At 44.6% G+C, this 22,626-nt stretch overlaps 2 protein-coding genes across 2 annotated transcripts; one reads left to right on the top strand and one right to left on the bottom strand.

The window, feature by feature from the left end:
- Positions 1-1,197: 1,197 nt before the first annotated feature.
- LOC123059467 (protein DETOXIFICATION 40) lies at positions 1,198-6,757 on the top strand. The gene is made up of 7 exons (XM_044482036.1): positions 1,198-1,592; positions 4,446-5,077; positions 5,152-5,208; positions 5,313-5,551; positions 5,851-5,969; positions 6,072-6,158; positions 6,469-6,757. Exons 1-7 carry the CDS (start codon positions 1,317-1,319, stop codon positions 6,550-6,552), a joined length of 1,494 nt encoding a protein of 497 aa, XP_044337971.1. The 5' UTR covers positions 1,198-1,316; the 3' UTR covers positions 6,553-6,757.
- Positions 6,758-10,867: 4,110 nt separating this feature from the next.
- Positions 10,868-15,119, bottom strand: LOC123059466 (protein DETOXIFICATION 40). Its single transcript, XM_044482035.1, has 7 exons — positions 14,764-15,119; positions 12,718-13,349; positions 12,545-12,601; positions 12,216-12,454; positions 11,782-11,900; positions 11,580-11,666; positions 10,868-11,321 (listed from the first exon to the last, which is right to left on the bottom strand). Exons 1-7 carry the CDS (start codon positions 15,031-15,033, stop codon positions 11,238-11,240), a joined length of 1,488 nt encoding a protein of 495 aa, XP_044337970.1. The 5' UTR covers positions 15,034-15,119; the 3' UTR covers positions 10,868-11,237.
- Between the last annotated feature and the right edge of the window lie 7,507 nt (positions 15,120-22,626).

Here is a 22,626-nt window from a genome sequence, read left to right as displayed (position 1 = left end):
CATTTTTAAAATTGCGTCAACAGTTTTTACAATACATAAAAATTTGCTATAAATGTGATGAATAATTTTTGAAAGCGTGAACACTATTTTTTAATGGTATGAGATATTTTTTATTATATGAACATTCTTTTTTTACATTAGGTAAAAAAATTAAAACAACACCGAAACATTTTTTTTTGCAACACATGTACCTTTTTTAAATGTAAAACATTTGTTAGTGCTATGAACATTTTTTTAAGTAGTGCAAACATGACTTTATGTTGCATAGACATTTTTTAAATGTGCAATGAGCATTTTCAAAATTTGAGTAAATTATTATTTGGAGTATATGTATTTAGAATATTGCAAAAATATAAACAAAACAAAATGAAAATATAAACAACTCCTGGATATGAACCACCGAGAGGCCATGCTGCAGGTCTATGCGCCTCATTCAATCGTTGTCTTGCAAAGCCTTGTCCAGCTTGCAGTTCTTGATGTTGGAAAGCTAAAAATTTCCTAGGGCAATGTCCTTGGGCTTACATCCTTGCAGCCATGCCGCAAAAGCTCGTCGTCTCGCCATCCCCGATAGGGATGTTGGTGACGTCGAAAGATCTTAATCCTGTTCATGACATGGAGTCTCAAAGTCCATCCACACCCTGCGCTGCCTCTTGTAAGCGAACCAAAGCCACCGAAGACATCGAGCGCACGAAAGCATAGCAAGGTCGAGTTCACATCCTTCTAGAAGCTCGGGGAAGAAAATGACAAGGTGTATAGGGAGAGGTTGTATTAGAAACTGGTGTAAAATATGCTTTTATATTATGGGACGGAGGGGTAGCTTGTACTCCCTCCGTTCCCAAGTATTTGTCTTTGTAGACATTTTAAATTGACTATAACATATGAATGTATGTAGACATATTTTAGAGTGTGAATTCACTCGTTTGGAAACCGGCTGAGTGCTGAGCGCTCGGTATGTCCGTCGCTGGCTAGCTGGGCCCCACTGTACAGCCGGAGCCACAGTTAATATCGTGGCGAGCCGGCGAGATTTGGCAAGTTTTTTTTTACTTTATTTATTTGTTTGGACACCTTTGGCAAGTTGTTACCACACCAACCTGTGGTGAGCAGCCTACAGCTACAGAAGAAGTGGTCACCTCACCTGTCGGTAGCTGCCGCATTGATTCAAGGAGCAAAAACACACACACACAGAGACAGATCGCGCCATTATATGCGCCAGCGTCCGTCGACGGACTTGGCCGAGCGGAGCTACCATCTCAGTCAACGCCAACACAGCACAGACACTCGCTCGCTCGATCGATCGACAGGGGATAGCTCCTCGCATGGCGGACGGGGACGAGCATGAGCATGGCGCGCCGGGCCGGCTGGAGAGCATCCTGACGGACTCGTCGGCGCCGCTGGCGGGGCGCGTGTGGGCGGCGGGGGCGATCGAGCTCGGCATGCTCTTGCGGCTGGCGGCGCCGGCGGTGGTCATGTACATGATCAACTACCTCATGTCCATGTCCACGCAGATCTTCTCCGGCCACCTCGGGAGCCTGGAGCTCGCCGCCGCCTCCCTCGGCAACACCGGCGTCCAGATGTTCGCCTACGGCCTCATGGTACGTATGCGCGCACTGACTCCCCTCCGTCTCGTCTCCAAATCATTCGCCACTCGCTGTTTTTATCTCAAAAAGTTACTTCTCCGTTCTTAAATAGATGACTCATAACTTTATACGAACCTTAAGTCATCTATTTTGGAACGGAGGAAGTATCTATGTAACCACACTCTGCATTTTGGTTTAGATCCAAAATGTTGTGTGTTCAATGAACATGCCTGCCATTGTTGGACCGAAAGAGTAGTATATATTTCCGATGCTTCAGAGTAGAATGGACCGAGATGCTCGATTAACCACTCATCAACGGGCGCTGATTTGACCAGGAGTGTTGGACATATACAATAGTACCGCTACCTCAGTCGTTGCTGTTCTTAATTACCCACAGCTTATTAGATCGAAATGCTCGATCAACCTGTCACTTTTGGGAAGCATTGATTTGAACCAAAAGAGCACTAGTAGTATATTTCACGTTTGCTCATTGGTTGATGACAAGAACCAAGCTCGTGTGTCATGGGGTCGATTTGTTTACGGTTGCGTATAGTCGATGGATTGCAACGGCGATCGACTCGGGACAGAAATTGACTTGTTGAGTCGCGCCGGCTCCTATAGGCCACTTGTATACTTAGGAAACCTCCCGTGTGATTTGGAATATTCGTTTTTCCTATAAATATTGTCTCAATCACACTTGGTTGCACTAGACATGATGTCATGTATGATCAATTTGCTACCAACTGAGAATCTCGACTCAGGACCATGTGCGCAATTCGGCCGCAAACCCGTTACATCAAAACAGGGGTCGAGCAAGGAAGAACTAGCTAGGGGCATGTCCCAAACTCTAAAACATGGCCTACCTCGCTAGAAAATGATTATTGCCATATAAATTCAAGCTCTCTAAGTTGATTATCTGCTTAAACCGTAAAGTCCTCCGCAACGATTCTACCGTTGAAAAGTTGACGATTCTTAGCACACACAAAGTCCATTACTTGAGAGGGAAAGGGAGAGGGAGACACTAAGCTTGCCAACTTTTACTTGAGAGACACTAAGCTAGCCAGCTAGGTAACTCAAGGAGAAGGGACTAAAAAAAGACTATGGGAGAAGGAAAGGCCCCATGGCTCTCAACCTGAACCGGAATGTGCGGATCGGTGCTATGGAGTAGTCCTGGTCAAAAGGTATTTCCTATTTGTCGCTCTCTACCACAAAAATGTCAAGAAAACACACCTCGCCACATGAGATGGACCGGCCCAATTACTTCGGATGGTTCTAGTCTATTCTTTTTTCCTATTTCATGAAGGTTCTACAAGATTTTAGCATGGTATATTCTTTTCCATTGTTTCTTTCTTTATTTATTTTATTCCTTTTTAATATTCAAGGTTTTTAAAAATGTTCCTTAAATTTATTTATTTATTCAGTTTTTTCCGAAAATGTTCATATTTAAAAACAAATTGTCTTATATTTTAGAAAAAATACAAATTAAAAGTTCATTTTTTTCTAAGTATTCATGTTTTATTTTAAAAATGTTCTCAGAATTTCAAAAAGTTTTTCACTTAAAAAATGTGTTTTGGAAATAGAACTGGGAAAGTGAGTGAAAACTGGTTAAACAAAAAAATGCAAAAGAAGATATATCGATACACCACTAACCACAAAGTGGGCCGGCCCAGTCGCGCTGCTGATATGCGATTAGCCGACATTCTGTTGCAACACACACGTTAATTGGGTGACATTCTGTCACAACATACGTCAAGTAGGAGCTCCCCTCTCATCAAGCGCCTCCACAAAGGGTGCTATGGCTCTGTTTGTTTGGACTGTTGCTTCTGCTTTTACAACTTTTTTACTTTGGTCAAAAAGCCATAAAAGCTCCTAAATTGGTGCTTTCAGAGCTTTTATGACTTTTGGAGCTAAATATTGTTATATTGATTCATCAAAGGTCATAAAAGCTCCAGAAGCCTCTATTTAGGAGCTTGTATGGTTTTTTGGCCGAAGTGGAAAAACTACCAAAGCAGAAGCAAAAGCTCAAACAGACATGGCATATATCTCGCTTTTAGTGAGACGATGGAAGCGCTTGTTTCAGCAAAGCTTGTAGTGGGCTGGCCCAATAGAAACTTGAAACGTTCTAGTGTTTTTTCTTTCGGGCCTGACATAACTCTTTTCTTTTTCTTTTTCTTAGTATTATTTATATTCCAAAAATCATCTAAATATATTCCAAAATTTGAAACTCCAGTATTATTGGCTTGTGTTTTTTGAAAAATATGCAAAAATTGTTTGAATTTTGAAAGAATATGCCCCCACTCAAATACTTTGCCCCCAGTCAAAATACTCTCTAGGTCCGCCACTGCTTGTACATACGACACTCCTACATCATCCTCGCCGCCTCCGGCGTGCTGGTGTCACCGGTCTAGATATTAGGTAGGCTCAAATGAGGAAAACCTTATAAGACCCGTATAATATAGTGGTCCTTGACCATTCAGTGTGCTTATTGAGACTGATAAGTTGTCTCAAAAGAAAGTTCAGGGTTTTTTCCCACTTGTTCAAGAGGTTTTCTTGAATATTTAATTTCCAATAAATGTGTTACAATGTCTTTGTACTCCCTCCGTTTCTAAATATTAGGCTTTTTAGAGATTTCAATGAGGATTGCATACAGAGTAAAATGAGTGAATCTAAACTCTAAAATATGCCTATATAGATCCGCGTATAGACCGTATTGAAATCTTTAAAAGGTCTTATATTTAGAAATGGAGGGAGCATTATTTAGAGTCTATTATTTTTTATTTTTCTTAGTTATTAAATATTTATTTTAAAAGGTATTTTTGACTGTTTAATCACACCTTCTCACACTAACAAGACATTACGTTCTTACAGCTAGGCATGGGTAGCGCAGTGGAGACCCTGTGCGGACAAGCCTTCGGTGCGCAAAAGTACGACATGCTCGGAACCTACCTACAACGCTCCGCCGTGCTCCTCTGCTGCACCGGCATACCGCTCGCCGCGATCTACGCCTTCTCGGAGCCGCTCCTCGTGCTACTGGGACAGTCACCGGAGATCGCCCACGCCGCGTCCATCTTCGTCTACGGCCTCATCCCTCAGATCTTCGCGTACGCCATCAACTTCCCGATCCAGAAGTTCATGCAGGCGCAGAGCATCGTCCTCCCCAGCGCCTACATCTCCACGGGCACGCTCGTGCTGCACCTGCTGCTCAGCTGGGTCGTCGTCTACAAGGCCGGCCTCGGCCTGCTCGGCGCCTCGCTGGTGCTCAGCCTCAGCTGGTGGGTCATCGTCGCGGCGCAGTTCGCGTACATCGCCGTGAGCCCGACCTGCCGGGAGACGTGGACCGGGTTCACCTGGCAGGCCTTCTCCGGCTTGCCGGCCTTCCTCAAGCTCTCCGCGGCGTCTGCTGTCATGTTGTGCCTGGAGACGTGGTACTTTCAGATCCTGGTGCTCATTGCTGGCTTGCTCCCCAACCCTGAGATTGCTCTGGATTCCCTTTCTGTGTGGTGAGTACCATTCATCCATAATTCTTGCTGTTGTTTTGTGCCTCTGCCTAGTAATTAACCCGCGATTTGTGCAGCATGACAATCTCCGGTTGGGTGTTCATGATCTCAGTAGGTTTCAACGCCGCCGCAAGGTTCGCGACTCTAAGCTGAATGACTTGACAACATTATCATTGCATACTGACATCTTGGAAAATAGTAGTACTCTAATTAACGAATTGATATGTTTTCACTTCAGTGTAAGAGTTAGCAATGAGCTTGGTGCCGGCAACCCCAAGTCAGCATTTTTCTCAGTGTGGGTCGTCACTTCGCTCTGTGCAGCCATCTCTGTTGTCTTTGCCATTGTGATGCTCTGCCTACGCAACCACATCAGCTACTTGTTCACAGAGAGTGAAATAGTTTCCGAAGCGGTGGCGGATCTCTGCCCGCTCCTCGCCATCACACTCATTCTCAATGGCATACAACCTGTACTATCAGGTGAAGTTTCTGTACACCAACATGTGCTATCTTGATTCTTGACTAGTCCATTAGTACTCCCTCCGTTCCTAAATATAAGTCTTTGTAGAGATTTCACTATGAACCACATACGGATGTATATAGATGCATTTTAGACTGTAGATTAACTCATTTTGCTCCGTATGTAGTCCATAATGGAATCCCTACAAAGACTTATATTTAGAAATGGAGGGAGTACAACATTTCAGAAAATGTTAATGTCAACCGCATTATTCAAACAACATGTCACTGAACTTTACTAACATGCATACAAATATCAGGTGTTGCTGTTGGATGTGGATGGCAACAATTTGTTGCATACGTGAACATTGGTTGTTACTACATCGTAGGCGTACCCCTTGGAATTGTTCTCGGTTTTGTCTTCAACCTCGGCGTAAAGGTGATAGATTTATCCTTGCACTATATATATTTGGTGACGACAAAATCTTTACTTCTGTGTTCTAACTTGTGTTTGGTGATGACATCGTATGCCTGCTTGCAGGGCATTTGGGGTGGCATGATTGGAGGAACGACTATGCAGACGGCCATTCTATTGTGGGTCACCATCAGAACCGATTGGAGCAAAGAGGTACCCCTTTCACTAAACATATAGACCAGAAAGTTGAGACAAACATTTCCGTTATTTTTCACAAAAGTGTTGATGTTGAAAATGGAGTTAAATTATGTGAGGTCCGGAGATTCATTCTACCTACCTCTATCGCCATAGTTTGCATAGTTGTTATAAATTTAACATCCAGACCTCTTGTTTGCTCACCACTGTGCCTTCTATCGCATGATTCAGAACCTTTTTAGGAGTATATATGGATGATGCAAATTGTTAAAAATATTCATTGATAAAGATACAATACGTAAATGTACTTGTTTTATTTGACCTTCAGGTTGAGGAAGCGCATAAAAGATTGAACAAGTGGGATGATACCAAGAAACAGCCCCTCCTTACGGCGGCCACAGATAATAGCTAATTAGTGGTCCAGAGTAGGTCTACATTTCTTGTTTAACAATCGAGAATCGAGCTGGCTTTGAGATTCACCATCAGTATGGGGAATTAATTTGGAAGGCAGAATTCATGTGTCTTGATTATTGTGTTGTAGAACCATTCATCAAGATTTCAGACATGCTTCATAATGACATGAGGTGGGCATATGTTTCTTGTTTTTCTTTTCAAAATGATGATCTAAGAGCATCTCCAGCCGTTCGCCCCCCCCCCCCCCCAGGACGCATAAAAATCGCCCCCTGGGGGCAAGCCGGCGATAAAATCGGCGCTGGGGGGCGGTTTCGCGTCCAGTCGTCGCCCCCAGGCGCCGATATTGGCCCACTTTTCAACCCCATTTCGGCGAATAAAGGGCCCATATGGGCGACAATAGGCCCATATTCGGCGTGGTTCGCCGTTGTTCGGCATTCAATTATGCACATAAATTTTTTTATCACATATTTCATCACAGAAATATCAAATATTTCAACAAAACAGTACAACAACAAATAGTTCAATACAAATTATATAGTTCAACAAATAAAAACTCATATTTCATCACCCGTCGCGCCCGGCGTCGCCCTTGAGCCTCCATAGATGCTCTATCAGATCTTGCTGCAGTTGATGATGCACCTGTGGGTCCCGGATCTCCTGACGCATACTAAGATAGGCAGTCCAGGTTGCCGGTAGCTGGTGATCAACTTCGGCTAGAGGACCCTGCCTGTAGTATGGTTCAGTGTCAAACACTTGGTCTTCTTGCTCGCTCTCGATGATCATGTTGTGCAAGATGACACAGCAAGTCATAATCTCCCACATTTGATCTTTCGACCAAGTTTGAGCGGGGTACCGGACAACAGCAAATCGAGATTGGAGCACACCAAATGCCCGCTCGACATCCTTCATGCAAGCCTCCTGAACCTTCGCAAACCAGGCGTTCTTGCCTCCTGGCACAGGGTTTGAGATCGTCTTCACAAATGTCGACCATCTCGGATAGATGCCATCAGCTAGATAGTACCCCTTGTTGTAGTGCCGCCCTTTGATCTCGAAGTTCACCGGAGGAGAATGGCCTTCAACAAGCTTGGCAAAGACAGGAGAGCACTGCAGCACGTTGATGTCATTGTGAGTTCCTGGCATACCAAAGAAGGAGTGCCAAATCCAGAGGTCCTGTGTGGCCACCGCCTCAAGTACCACACTGCAACCGCCTTTGACTCCTTTGTACATCCCCTGCCAAGCAAATGGGCAATTCTTCCATTTCCAATGCATGCAGTCGATGCTTCCAAGCATCCCAGGAAATCCTCTTGCTGCATTCTGTGCTAGGATCCGAGCAGTGTCTTCCGCATTGGGTGTTCTCAAGTATCGCGGTCCAAACACTGCCACCACTGCCCGACAGAACTTGTAGAAACACTCTATGCTGGTGGACTCGGCCATGCGTCCATAGTCGTCGAGTGTATCACCGGGAACTCCGTATGCAAGCATCCTCATCGCTGTCGTGCACTTCTGGATGGAGGTGAATCCAAGGGCGCCGGTGCAATCCATCTTGCACTTGAAGTAGTTCTCGAACTCCCGGATGGAATTCACAATCCTGAGGAAGAGCTTTCAGCTCATCGATAACGGCTTCGAAATGTTTTCTCGCCGTGAAGTGGAGCATCGGCGAAGTAGTCGGAGTAGAGCATGCAGTAGCCTTCGAGACGATGCCGGTTCTTTGCTTTCACCCGCCCCGGCGCCGAGCCACCTCGCCCCGGCTTTTCATTGCTCGCCAGCAGCTGGGTGAGGGCGGCGAGCAGCATGAGATGCTCTTCTTCCTGGACGCCGGCCTCGGCTTCCTCCTCCAGCAGCGCGGCGAGCGCTTCCTTGTCATCCGAGTCCATCGCCAAGGCAGGCAAATCGCCGAACACCTTGCGCCCGGTGGGCGTGTCCCCGCCGCTAAACTGCCCCTCCGCGGCCGGAAACGGCGGTCGGAAACGCCCAGCTGCTGTTGGAGGGGCTGCCGCGGCGAAGCTCTGCTATTTTTCCGGCGTGGAATGGCTATCTAGTGGTGAAAGGCGGCGGGCAGCGCCGGGATATAGCTACTGGCGGCCGAGGGCGCGGGGGGTGGGAGGCGAGTCGGGGAAGAAAACCTTGACGTTTCCCCTGACGGCGTGGGCCATCCGCGCTTTTCCCTTGCGCCGGAGCCCCCAACTGCCTCCCAGTGCGCCGGGTTCGGCCTGTGACCGCCGGGCGGAAAAAAGGGCCGAACCGGCGTTTTTCGGCGTCCTGGGAGCGCGGCTAGGACGTTTTTTTGGCGCCGGCGCCGAAAAAATGGCCTGGGGGGGCCTGTTGGGGGCGCGGCTGGAGATGCTCTAACCCCTAGCCTCTATGTTGGTGATGCTGGTGATGCACACGACCATATATTATTGCCAACTCATAGAAAAGAAGTTATAATAGCTCAATCGCTATGACAAACGCGAACATGCTGATAAAATGCACCCATGCTGCTTCAATCCTACTACTGTACTGCCACCCATATCAGTTGAACATAGCTCGACCGATTATCTCCCGCCGACAGCCAGACTAAACCAGCACTCACCATACCGAGCACCCAAATGTTGATGCAATAGATGAGGTGCACGCTCTCCATAACATATTTCCACAGATTGTTGATGCACACAGTCTTCATTCTACGAGCTTGGCATTGCAATTGGAAACGCAATTTCCCATATATTACATCATCGTGAGTTTTACAAAAAAAAAAATCTTAGGGGTTAATACTCATATTCCAAACAAATTACTATAGGACACACATTGGACAAAAGAACACATTGTAAGTGCAAGGAACTTGGCGAATATTGCAAATTTGTGCATCTTCTCCGCGCAGAGGCCGGAAGAGTAATAATAATTAGTTAAAAAACTACATGAAACAAATGTGAAAGTGTTTTTTTTAAACAGAAAGATGTTGCGATGAAGAGTGGGACATTCGTTTCGAGTGGCAACCTTATCTAGATGTTTATAGTTCATCTTACTTTAATTTCACACACCCAAATTTTCATACATAAGTATAACCAAAATCAGAAAAAAAATGCTGGTCTTTAACGAATATAGGAGAAATCACACACTCTAACTAAAGTCAGTGAAAAAAATCGTTTGATGGGATGCAGCCCACGGGCATGTGCATGTAGGCGAGCACTAATTCTAATTTGCAACAATAGGTGATGTAAATCCCCCTTTGACACTTATTGCATCAAACTGTCGGCGATTCACATAGTCCAGGCCACCGCTAGGAAGCGAGGTGGACGAGGTTTTTACGGTTCATTGCTAATGGTTCTTTCTCGAGTGGTTCGTCGTGGTTCTTTCGGTCAAGTTCCAGGCTCCTTATGGAGTTTTGAATGGTTTTCTTCAGAGTATCTGTCTCTTCTTTTCCCTTTTGTTTCATTTTCTATTTTCTTCTAAAAAATATTCACAAAAATTGAAAATTGTTCACACGTTTTGAAAAATGTACACAAAAAATTAAACATATTAGCATTGTGTAAAAATGTTCAGAATTTTAAATAGATACTCAAAAAATGTTAATAATGTTCATAATTTATAGATTTTCCATAAATTTCCGAAAATGTTCACTTGCTTTAAAAACTGTTTAGAAATTCTAAAAAAGTTCACATTGTATAAAGGTGTTCACACATTTTTCTAGAAATAGTTCATGTAAATAAATAACTGTCATATTTTAAAATTTTAAACGAAACAAAACTGGCTAAAACTAGTTAAACAGAAAGGAAAAGGAAACAAAAGAAAAATCCTTAAAACCCCTTGTGCGGCATCCCTCTTATATGACATATCCAGTATCACACAGGAGGCCCCATAGAAGACCTGGGAACTCCCCAAATGAGACGGACGACAGAGATTTTTAGTTCTGTTCGGCCCATGTGCACTGCAGTACTGTTCCTTCCATGGAAGGGCAAGACTGACAAGTTGGTCATGTTTGGCTTCAACAGGTCCACCTTTTTTTTGCGGGTGTTCAACAGGTCCAACTAACTTGAACCATACATGAATAATGAGAAAATGGCTATTTAAGCTTCCACCGCTGACCTAGCTTTTGACCTCGTTAAGTCAATATGATTATATAGAAGATTCCATCTGATTCTACATCTTGTACTCCTTTTATGCAAAATTTACAAGGTTCAAGTTTAGCTCTCAATCCATGATAATTTTGTTTTAAGGATTAAAGAATCCTATTTTCACACACACACACACACACACACACAGACAGAGAGAGAGAGAGAGAGAGAGAGAGAGAGAGAGAGAGAGAGAGAGAGAGGCCTATGACCTCATGTTACTGTCAAAAAGGTTTGAAATCATGATTTTTTAGATAATAGAAAATTTTATTGCCACACCTCTACATGATAGATGCATATAGCCTAACTTATTACAATATTAATTAAAAAAAAATGCCAGACAGTGGCCTTACTAGGAAGAGAGAAAGATCAATAACATCAAGACAGTCAAACGAAAGAAAAATCTAACTTGCCAACCATGTCTACTCTACATACTAAGAAGCATATGACCGTCAGGCCAACCAAATTAGTACAGAAACTCTCCGGTAATCCACTCAAGAATCAGGTCACATGAATTCTGTCGCTCCCGGTTAATGCCTCATGCTGGCGGCAGATCTCAAACCCAAAGCAATTATGACTCTCCGGCGATCCATTAGTTATCATCTGTGACGCCAACAAGAAGGGGCTCCTTCTTTGTATCATCCCACTTGTTCAATCTTTTTTGGGCCTCCTCTACCTGAAGGTTACACAAACATAAGAACACAAAAGCAATTACATATTGTATCTTTATTAGCTTTATCAACACATATTTTAGATAATTTACATCAACATATACTGTCAAGAAGGAGCAACGGTGAGCAAGCAAGTGACCGACTAAATCTTCGGACCTCAGGCAGTTTAACTTCGTTTTCATCATTTACATTTTTGTGCAAAATAAATACATGGAGCTATAAAGTTAAGCTTGCTGCTCTATAGGTTAAGTCACAGGGATTACCTCTTTGCTCCAATCAGTTCTAATGGTGACCCACAACAGAATGGCAGTCTGCATGGCCGTTCCTCCAATCATGCCACCCCAAAGGCCCTGTGAGTAGGCACATGATTCCACCATGAAATATAAGTTAGAAGATATACAGAACTGAATATTTCGTCATGCAGGAGTATTATATACTCTTAGAATTTACAGATAAATCCATTACCTTTACGCCAAAGTTGAAGACAAAACCAAGAAGAACACCAAGGGGAACACCTACGATGTAGTAGCAGCCGACGTTGACGTAAGCAACAAATTGTTGCCACCCACACCCAACAGCAACACCTGATATTTCTATGCATGTCAGTAAAGTTCAATCACCATGTATATATATGTTGAAAAAGAGCTTCGACACAATGTTTCACACTCAATATAATTTCCCTAGCACTAGAATTGGAATCAAAATCAACCTGCCCTGTTGCTTAAATAATGCAGTTGACATGAGCACTTTTCTGAAAGATTGTGCTAATGTACTACTCCCTCCGTCTAATAATGTAAGACGTTTTTTGGCAAACATAAACGTCTACATTATGAGACGGAGGGAGTAGTCAACAATAAAGATAGTACCATGTTGGCGTGCAGAATTTTTATAAAATTTACCTGACAGTACAGGTTGGATGCCATTGAGAATGATGGTGATGGCGAGCAGCGGGCACAGATCCGCAACGGCGTCGGAAACTCTTTCACCCTCTGTGAAGATGTAGCTGATGTAGTTGCGGAAGCACATGATCACAACAGCAAGGACGACAGCGATTATTGCAGAGAGCACCGTCACGACCCAAACCGAGAAAAATGCAGACTTGGGGTTGCCGGCACCAAGCTCATTGCTCACTCTAACACTGAAGTGAAACATTGTCCATTAGCTTATCTATAGTTAAGTAACTAACTAATTAGCTTGTTTCCAAGTCATTCCGTTTAGAGTCACGAACCTTGCGGCGGCGTTGAAACCTATTGATATCATGAACACCCAAGCAGAGATTGTCAAGCTGCACAAGTCGCAAGTTAATCAGCACTCACTCTATGGATTGATTACTAGGCACTCCTATATAAGTACAAGTTACAACCCAAAAATAATGAACACGTGCAGATAAAGGGGACTCACCATACTGAGAGGGAATCCAGGGAAAGCTCGGGGTTGGGGAGCAAGCCAGCGATGAGCACCATGACCTGGTAGTACCATGTCTCGAGGCACAACATCACAGCGGACGCGGCGGAGAGCTTCAGAAATTCCGGCAACCCGGAGAAGGCCTTGATAGTGAACCCTGTCCATGTCCGCCGGCACGTCGGGCTCATGATGATGTACGCGAACTGCGCCACGACAATGATCCACCAACTCAGGCTAAGCACCAGCGAGGCGCCGAGCAGCCCGAGACCAACCTTGTAGACGACCACCCAGCTCAGCAGGAGGTGCAACACGAGCGTCGCCGTGGAGATGTAGGCGCTGGGGAGGACGATGCTCTGCGCCTGCAGGAACTTCTGGATCGGGAAGTTGATGGCGTAGGCTAAGATCTGAGGGATCAGGCCGTACACGAAGATGGACGCCGCGCGGGCTATCTCCGGGGACTGCCCCAGCAGCAGCAGGAGTGGCTCCGAGAAGGCGTAGATCACGGCAAGAGGTATGCCGGTGCAGCAGAGGATAACGGCGGAGCGTTGTAGATAGGTTCCGAGCATGTCGTACTTGTGTCCACCGTAGGCTTGTCCGCAAAGGGTCTCCACTGCACTACCCATGCCCAGCTGCAAAAACATATTGTCTTGTTACTGTCATATATTTCACTCTAGTCTAGATTGTATAGCTTACAACACATGTCTTGTGCTAAGAAAAGTAGGTTTTGCAAATGTGTTTCGAGCACATATTTTTCTTCTATATCACATCATAAGTTCTTTCTCCATGAAAACATGTACGCATGCATAACACATGAGCATGTATTGTATATGCTCATGGTTGTACTAAATCAGCGACGAGTAATATGAAATGGAGAGAGTAGTAGCTAGGGCAAACACATCCATATCCCAATCACGTGAAAACTTTTCTCTCTAGAACGTGCCAACTACTCAACGAGTCAAATTTGTCTCAAGTCGATCGCCGTTGCAGTCCATCAACCACCCATCATTCATTAAAGAAATGAACCCCATGAGTGACACACGATCCAAGCTCATGTCAATGAAATAAACGTCAACTGGTACTCTTTGGTCAAATCAACGCCCATTAATGACAGGTTAATTGAACCGTGCATGCATGCACGTGCCGAGTGGATCGTGTGACGTGCAATTATTGCATGCTTTAGCGACCATCACAGCACTAAACACGGGATTAGTTGTCTGATTTTGGATAAATGGGAGAAAAAGGTGCGGCGATCGGCTATTTCCCACGGCTCCAAATATTCCCTGGAGCTTTCCCCGCGCATCTTTCGCCCTGCAGCGCCTACAACACCGAATGCACCCTGGTGTAGTGTGTACCATATTGGATCTAAGCAGCAAGTGAAATGCCCTTTTGGTCAAGTGAACGCCCACTAATGATGAATCAATTTGAACATTACTATCATTGCGCGCGCCTACTATGTAAACCGAAATGTAGAATGTCATCAAGGAGTGGCCTGGTTATACGCGAATATTACACATACATAAATGATTTTAAAGAGCTTTCCCATGGTATAATGTTTACGACATCTGGTTTGCACTTTACTAGTTAATTTGTCGGCAAAGTATTGCCCAAAAATATGGTGAACAATAAGCCATGATGGAGAAAATACTATCTAAACCAAAATGGAGATGTTACCAAAGAATAATAAACCCCGAACCCGTCAAAGAAAGTACTCCCTCTGTACAGACCGAGTACTATCTAGGCTGAAAATAGCGAATGCATGGAGTTATTCGGTTCCGCAAATATTTCATGATTTTACAAATGATTTTAAAACAGGTTTTCCACAGTATGTTATTGTGACATATATAGTTTATATTTTCTTAATAAAATATAAAGCCAACGTGTGACTCAAAATACATGAGATTAATAAACCCAGAAAAAGAAAGTATTGTACTATCTATGAACCGAAATGGAGAATGCCATCAATGAGTGGTTTGGTTACGAAGATTTTACACGTACACGATTGTCTTGGAGATGAGATGGAGGTGAGCGTGCGTGAGTGCGTACCATAAGGCCGTAGGCGAACATCTGGACGCCGGTGTTGCCGAGGGAGGCGGCGGCGAGCTCCAGGCTGCCGAGGTGGCCGGAGAAGATCTGCGTGGACATGGACATGAGGAAGTTGATCATGTACATGATCACCGCCGGCACGGCCAGCCGCAGGAGCATCCCGAGCTCGATGGCCCCTGCCGCCCACATGCGCTCCGCCCGCGGCGCCGATGAGTCCGTGAGGATGCTCTCCAGCCGAGCCGACGCGCCATGCTCGTCCCCGCCGCCCATGCTCGTCGACCGTAGGACAAGAGGCTCGGCTCGGCTAGCTAGCGCGGCGAGGAGCTCGTGAGAGTGTGGGAGTGTGGGTGTGTGTTCCGCCGTGCTGTCGTTGACTGTTATCGTCCCCAGGCGGATGTGTATATATAGTAACGGCTTGGGTCTGGGAGGTTTGCAGTTTGCTGTTCGTCTCTAGCTAGCCCGTCGTCTGGTTGGTGTCATACTTACTCCATGAGACGGCACGCGGATATGAGATATGACGCGGATTTTGCGCGCCTACACGTACCTGCCCGCCTCACTATCGTGGTCGCCGCTTCACACCGGCGAGGGAGTCTGGAGATCCGCGTTGGATCACTGAAACTGCGATTTACTAAAGTCATCTCAGTCAGACTGGCTGGCCAGGACAGATTAACAGTACTGACAGTCTATTGGCCGCGTAGTTTTTCGCTTTTTTGGGGTGGCGAACACGAAAGATGCGCACGTCGGCGGAGGGACCCGAAAAATGCCCTTTGTCCTTCCCTCTGTCCAGTATGCACGCTGGTTAACTGTGCTCCAATTATTTGGCACAGTCGTAGTGCTGATTGTTACACTGAAAAACAGGCTTTAGGGCAAAATGGAAGGGATTACGATGAGCTGGTCTTGGTTTCACCACCCGACGACTTGTGATGATCCCGAGGAACACGAGCGGCCAGGATAATTGGGGTAGGCCGCCCAACATCTTTTCCGAAGATCCGGCCAGCAGCACATGGGTATCTCACATCCAAGTCCAACCAATCATACATGCAGGAGGTATGGGTGGATCCCCATCATGCACGACGTCAACCAAGCCAGCTTCGGCCACGAGCATGTATGCAGCTCAGGGTGATCGGTGAATCTGCCCATCTTTGCTTGTTTCATCTAGTGGAACCGGTGTGATGGGCTCCCAGCACCCACCTGATCATCTACTATTCATCTTTAGAAGAAAAAAAGAGTGAAGTGCACTGTAGGTCCTTGAACTATTCCAGGGATGTCACGTAGGTCCTCGAACTATGAAAATCATCATCCAGGTCCTTAAAGTGCAGTAAATGTGTCATTCAAATCTAAAATCTCCCTGATAGGCTCTAACTGGCCAGCTGGCACGTAAACAGTAACCGTAACAGTGCGCGGCAAACAGTCCTGAATCCCATGCATGATGAACAGTACACGACAAAGAATAAATATTAAAAAAATCAAAAAAATGAGATCCTCTGTCATCGAAGAGACCCTGGCGCGTGAATAGTAAAAATGGTCATTAATTCAGAAAAAGTTCGCGAAGGATGAATTTGAAAAAATATTTGTGACTTTAATAAAATGTTCGCGAACGATGAATTTGGAAAAAATATTCGCGACTTCAAAAAAATATTCGCGAGTTTAAAAAAAGTTCGCGAACGATGAATTTGGAAAAAATATTCACGACTTTAAAAAAATGTTCGCGAACGATGAATTTTGGAAAAATATTCGCGACTTTAAAAAATATTCGCGAGTTTAAAAAAAGTTCGCGAACGATGAATTTGGAAAAAATATTCATGACTTTAAAAAAATGTTTGCGAATGATGAATTTGGAAAAAATATTCGTGACTTTAATAAAATGTTCGCGAGCGATGAATTTGGAAAAAATATTTGCGACTATGAAAAGTTCACTAACATTTTTTGAAGTCACGAATTTTTGTGGTTCGCGAACATTTTTTTCCATACCCACAAACCATATTTGTGGTTCGCGAACATATTTTCAAATTTATTGCTTGTGAACTTTTTTAAAGTCGCGAATATTTTTCCCATATTCGCGAACATTTTTTTGAATTAATGGACATTTTTACTATTCACGCACCAGGGGTATCTTCGATGTCAAAGATTTTCAGATTTTTTGTTCATATTTGTTTTATTTTTCGCACTGTTCACCATGCCAGCTGGCCATTTAGAGGGGGTTAGTGAGATTTTGGACCTGGATGACACACTTACTGTACTTCGAGGATCTAAATGACGGTTTTCATAATTCGAGGACCTATGTGATACCCCTGAAATAGTTTAAGGACCTACAGTGCACTTCACTCAGAAAAAAAATGGTGAATTAATCTGCAAAAATGCATTCGATCTCTCTCGCTCCCCGCATTGGATGCATGGCCATTAGTTTATTGCATGCACGAGCCGCCCGTGGTTCTTAGTATATTACGCCGGCGAGCTGGCCGCTGGGCAGGTCGATCAGAACGCGGGAAACGTCAGCTGCATGCGACCGGCTGGTTCTGGACGAGAGGACGTGCCCCTTCGTGCACCATGCGTGCCCATTTTCTTGCTGTATATGATACGATATGTTCATACACATTGCATGCCGGGACTACGTGGTGACATCCCTTCCATGCATGCGGCTGGAGCACGTGTGATCGCGGGAGAGTCCCTGCGTGTGAGCCGGCGCTGGAGCCGCATGAGTTTCCCACCTCGACCCTGGAATGTGGTGGCTAAAGGGAAAAACGATGTGCAATCAACGTGCACCATCCAGACGAAATGCCGGTGTGCAGCGTGATGCGGTCTTCATTCACTTCTCCGACATGGAAGGACATCGTGGCCACAAGGGATATTTTTCAAGCGACACATCATTGTCGACACGTCTGACACTACGGTGTCACTGACACTTTGTTACCAAAGTCTTCATCAAGTGGTCTTCGTGAACTTCTTTGGCTCACACACAACAACTGCCTCATTCAAGAGATGGACACCTCTAACATTCTCTGACAAACTATGTTGCAAAACGTGCCATCGACAACAAGAAGGACCGTGCCATGACAACGAAAATTGATTGTGTCATCTACGATGACAAGACTGCATCGACACGCCCTCTCTGTTGTGATGACTCCCTAAAAACCTACACAGTTCTGAAAAAATTGATGTGTGTTCGACGGGTTTCCACTAGACCTAGCAAAACCAGGAATCTCCTTGCAGACAACATCCTCTGACATTTGCAAGGTGCATCATCGACGACTGGTGCTCTGTCATCTATGGTATAGCACAATTTTTGTGCCTCCAGCTTTGTGTGGCTACACCGATGCAACGAGTATACCGTCGACCACAACTACCTCAACATGGGTATTTCATCATGATCAACTACCTTGACATCGTCATCTAAGGCTAGGTATACATCTACTCATCAGCAACAACTACAGCCTACAACATTTGGATCGTTACTAGCGTCCATGACACTTTTGCCGTGACAACATGAGGGAATACATGTGAGACGGGAAAGGCACCAAAAGGAGATGCAACTAGTGTCCTAGTTGTCGACCCACCAGAGACATATTTAATGATGGCGAAGCGAAAAGATGACAAACACAATATTTCAAATTTAGTCACAATCGCCTGCTTTGCTCCAACTATGTCAAAGGGGAATGTTAGACTTATTATTGGGTTCGAGTTTAAGATAAGAAATTGGTCAACAACTAGGGTCACGCTATTCGTCACCCTGGGTGAAGAATATTTCTTCTTCACCCCCTCTATTTTAACATCACTACGTCGTATTTTTACGCCCTGTAAATTTTTTCTTGCGTCGGAAGTTAAATGAGAACGTTGAAAAAAATGTCAGCTGTAGAAAGTATTTTATGTTATGTATACTTTAACGGATGGCGATCTGGCCGACCGTCGCCCTCCCAATCATGCGGAAGACATGGGACTCACGCAACGTTAACGCAAAGGTGTTCCCAAATGAGATGCTACACGACGCTCAAGATACTGATGGTGAATATGAAAATCAGTCGATCTCTCGCTCCATGCATCACATGCGTCCGCGAGCACGATCCACCCATCTCTAGCATCGGTAGTGCAAATTAATTCTACGGACAGATCTTGGTAGCAAAGCAATCGGTTCTCTGGATTCGGTGCATGCGTGATCGTGTACACCCACGACGCGCCCGGCTCTAGCATCGGTGCACTTCTTTTTCGAACTCTGCAACGGTACAAAATAATACTAGTACTACTGCTTCAGATCAGTAGATCACCAATTATTTTGTCCATTTTAGGACAGATCGCAGGTACACCCGCTCTGTTCAACTCATACACGTGCTATTTGTACCATAGCTGATAGCCCATCCGGCTTGAGAGATCCAACGACTACCATTGTTTAACTATCGGCATGCCCGTCGATTGGTACCCACCATAAGCACTTTGCATTGGTGCCTCACGCGGTGTTGAATGGCCGGCGGCACGACGCCGAGCTGCCCGCGGTGGGCTGGCGTCGTAGACACATCATATATTTTTTTCGAAAAGGAGACTTCCCGGTCTCTACATCAGAACAATGCATATGGACATCTTATTAAATCAAAAATATAAGTTCTAACAAGGTCTCAAAGTCTTCAATTAAAAAGTGAAAAAGCTCACACAGAGCCAAAATGGGCTAGAAACACAAACTAGCCAAACAAAAGACGCCACACCCGGCTGGCACAAAAAGAGATAGATAAACTAATTGCCTATCCTATTACATGATCGCCATCCAAACCGGTTAAAAATATCCTGAGCTACCATCTCCCAGCGGATAGATCCAGTAACCAAACGCTCCCTGGCCTCCGTTGGAGTGAGTAGCGACCACGAACGGATCAACGCCGTGGCTCTGAAAATAACCTGCAGAAAATGAATGTGTGTTGTCCTGTTAAAAACCAAGTCATTTCTGCAATTCCAGAGCGCCCACACGATGGCACAGACTCCTACACGAATATGTCTTGCTAACTCGGGCTGTACCCCGTTAAGCCACGTTCCAAATAACGTGTTGACGGAACTCGGTGGAGTAATATTAAAAGCAATATGGATCGTCCTCCATAAAACTTTAGCTAGCGGGCAATCAAGAAAGAGGTGTTTGATCGTCTCATCCCGTCACAGAAATTACACCTAGTAGGTCCTGTCCAATTACGCTTTGTCAAGTTGTCCTTAGTTAAAATAACCTTTTTATGGAGAAACCACATAAACACTTTGATTTTCAAAGGTACTTTGACAGCCCAAACATGTTTGGAACTAGGGATCGATCTTGAATTGATAACATCAATATACATTGAATTAACAGTAAAAACTCCAGACCTAGTGAGCTTCCAGCGTAATTCATCTGGTTGCTGGGAAAGCTGATTGTCCATTAGTCTTCTTACTAGATGTAGCCATTCTTCCCAACGATTACCCCCTAATGACCTTTTGAACTGAATATTAAGGGGGATCGATTGTAATACCGTTGCAACAAAAATACCACGTCTTTGAACTATACGATACAAAGACGGGTATTGGATGGCTAAAGGTGCCTCTCCAAGCCAAGTATCCTCCCAGAATCTCGTAATGGCACCGTCACCAACAATAAACTTTGTCCTATTAAACAAGAAAAACTTTACTTTCATAAGCCCTTTCCAGAAGGGTGAATCAGTCGGTCTTACTGTCACCTGAGACAAAGTTTTGGTTTGGAGATACTTGCTACGGAGGATTTGCGCCCAAGTGGCATCAGTCCCACTTGATAACTTCCACAACCACTTGCTAAGAAGACATATATTCTTAACTTCAAGATTCTCAATACCAAGACCCCCTTGGTCTTTCGATCTACAGATGATGTCCAATTTGGCTAACCGGTATTTTCTTTTTAGCTCATCACCTTGCCAAAAGAAACGCGATCTATAGAAGTCCAGTCTTTTCCTAACTCCAACTGCGACTTCGAAGAAAGACAACAGAAACATAGGCATACTGGTGAGAACCGAATTAATCGGCCTCCGTATGACATGAGCTTGCCCTTCCAGCAACTCAGCTTCTTTTCAAAACGATCTTCGATAAACTTCCACTCTCTGTTTGTCAGCTGACGATGGTGGATTGGTATTCCTAAGTAAGTGAAATATAAAGCTCCCAAATCACACCCAAACAATTGCCTATAAGCCTCTTGTTCATCATTGGCCCTACCAAAGTAGAACAATTCGCTTTTGTGAAAGCTAATTTTTAACCCGGTCAATTGTTCAAATAAGCATAACATCAGCTTCATATTTCTCGCTTTTGCCAAGTCATGCTCCATAAAGATGATTGTATCATCAGCGTACTGGAGGATGGACACACCACCATCAACGAGATGAGGTACCAGGCCACCCACTTGACCAGCCTCCTTCGCCCTTCCTATCAGAATTGCCAACATATCCACTACAATGTTAAACAATATAGGGGACATCGGATCCCCTTGCTGCAGGCCCTTTTGTGTCTGGAAATAATGACCGATCTCGTCATTCACTTTGATTCCAACAATCCCTTTTTGCGTATATGATTCCACCTGGCATCGCCAGATTTCATCAAAGCCTTTCATACGCAACGCCTGTTGTAGGAATGGTCATTTTACTTTATCGCACGCTTTCTCGAAATCCACCTTAAAGATGGCTCCATCCAATTTTTTCGAGTGGATTTCATGGAGCGTGTCATGCAGGACCACCATCTCTTCTAGGATGTTTCTATCTGGCATGAAAGCAGTTTGGGAATGCTGCACCACAGAATGTGCAATCTGCGTGAGCCGATTAGTCCGAACCTTGGTGAAAATTTTGAAACTAACATTGAGAAGGCAGATTGGCCTAAACTGCTCGATTCTCACAACATCCGTTTTCTTAGGAAGCAATGTTATTGTTCCAAAATTTAAGTGAAATAACTGAAGCTGCCCAGAGAAAAGATCGTGGAACATTGGAATTAGATCCCCCTTAATAATGTGCCAACATCTTTTGTAAAACTCCGCCGGGAATCCATCAGGCCCGGGAGCCTTATTGTTTTTCATCTGCGCTATAGCATCAAACACCTCCTTCTCCGAGAAAGGGGCAACCAGAACATTATTATACCGAGCAGTTAGTTGAGGCACATCCTCAATCCTGGACTCATCGAGGGATACACAACTATCCTCCGGAGGTCCAAATGACTGCTTGTAATATTCTGTGATGTACATTTTCAAATTGTCCTGCCCTACAATTGTTCCTTTATCTTGCTCAAGCTGAAAGATTCTCTTCTTTCTGTGCTTGCCATTAGCAATCAAGTAAAAGAATTGAGTGTTTGCGTCCCCCTGGACCACTCTGCGAACCTTAGCCCGCAATGCCCACTTCAATTCTTCTTCGCGGAGAAGTTCTTTCAACCTCATCTCCGCATCTAGGTTAATCTGTAGCTTTGCAGATTGCAAAATCGTGGATTCGGCTTTTATATCTAGGGACTGAATCAGAGAAAAGAGTCTTTCCTTTTCAACTTTATAAACACCACTAAGGTGTTTAGCCCATCCCCGTAGGAAACTTCTCAAATGCCTAATCTTGTTCTGCCAATGCTGGACAGAGGTCGTACCTCCTGCATCTTTAGCCCATTCCCTGGCAACTAGATCCAAGAAACCTTCTCGTTCAAACCATGCAAGTTCGAACGAAAAGGCGTTTTTGTTTCCCACGTAGTTTGGCTCACCGGAGTCCATGAATAAATGTGTGTGATTTGATATTCTGCGCGAGAGAGCCTGGACCGTGACGAGAGGAAACTTCTATTCCCACTCAACACTCGCTAGAACTCGATCTAGCTTATCATATGTCGGGTTTGGCAAAGCGTTAGCCCAGGTAAACTTTCAATAATGGTATTGAACATAAG

Source organism: Triticum aestivum, chromosome 3A, assembly GCF_018294505.1.
Source record: "Triticum aestivum cultivar Chinese Spring chromosome 3A, IWGSC CS RefSeq v2.1, whole genome shotgun sequence".
Classification (NCBI taxonomy): domain Eukaryota; kingdom Viridiplantae; phylum Streptophyta; class Magnoliopsida; order Poales; family Poaceae; genus Triticum; species Triticum aestivum.
Note: the sequence above shows the minus strand (reverse complement) of the source record. Positions and strands in the feature narration are given on the sequence as shown.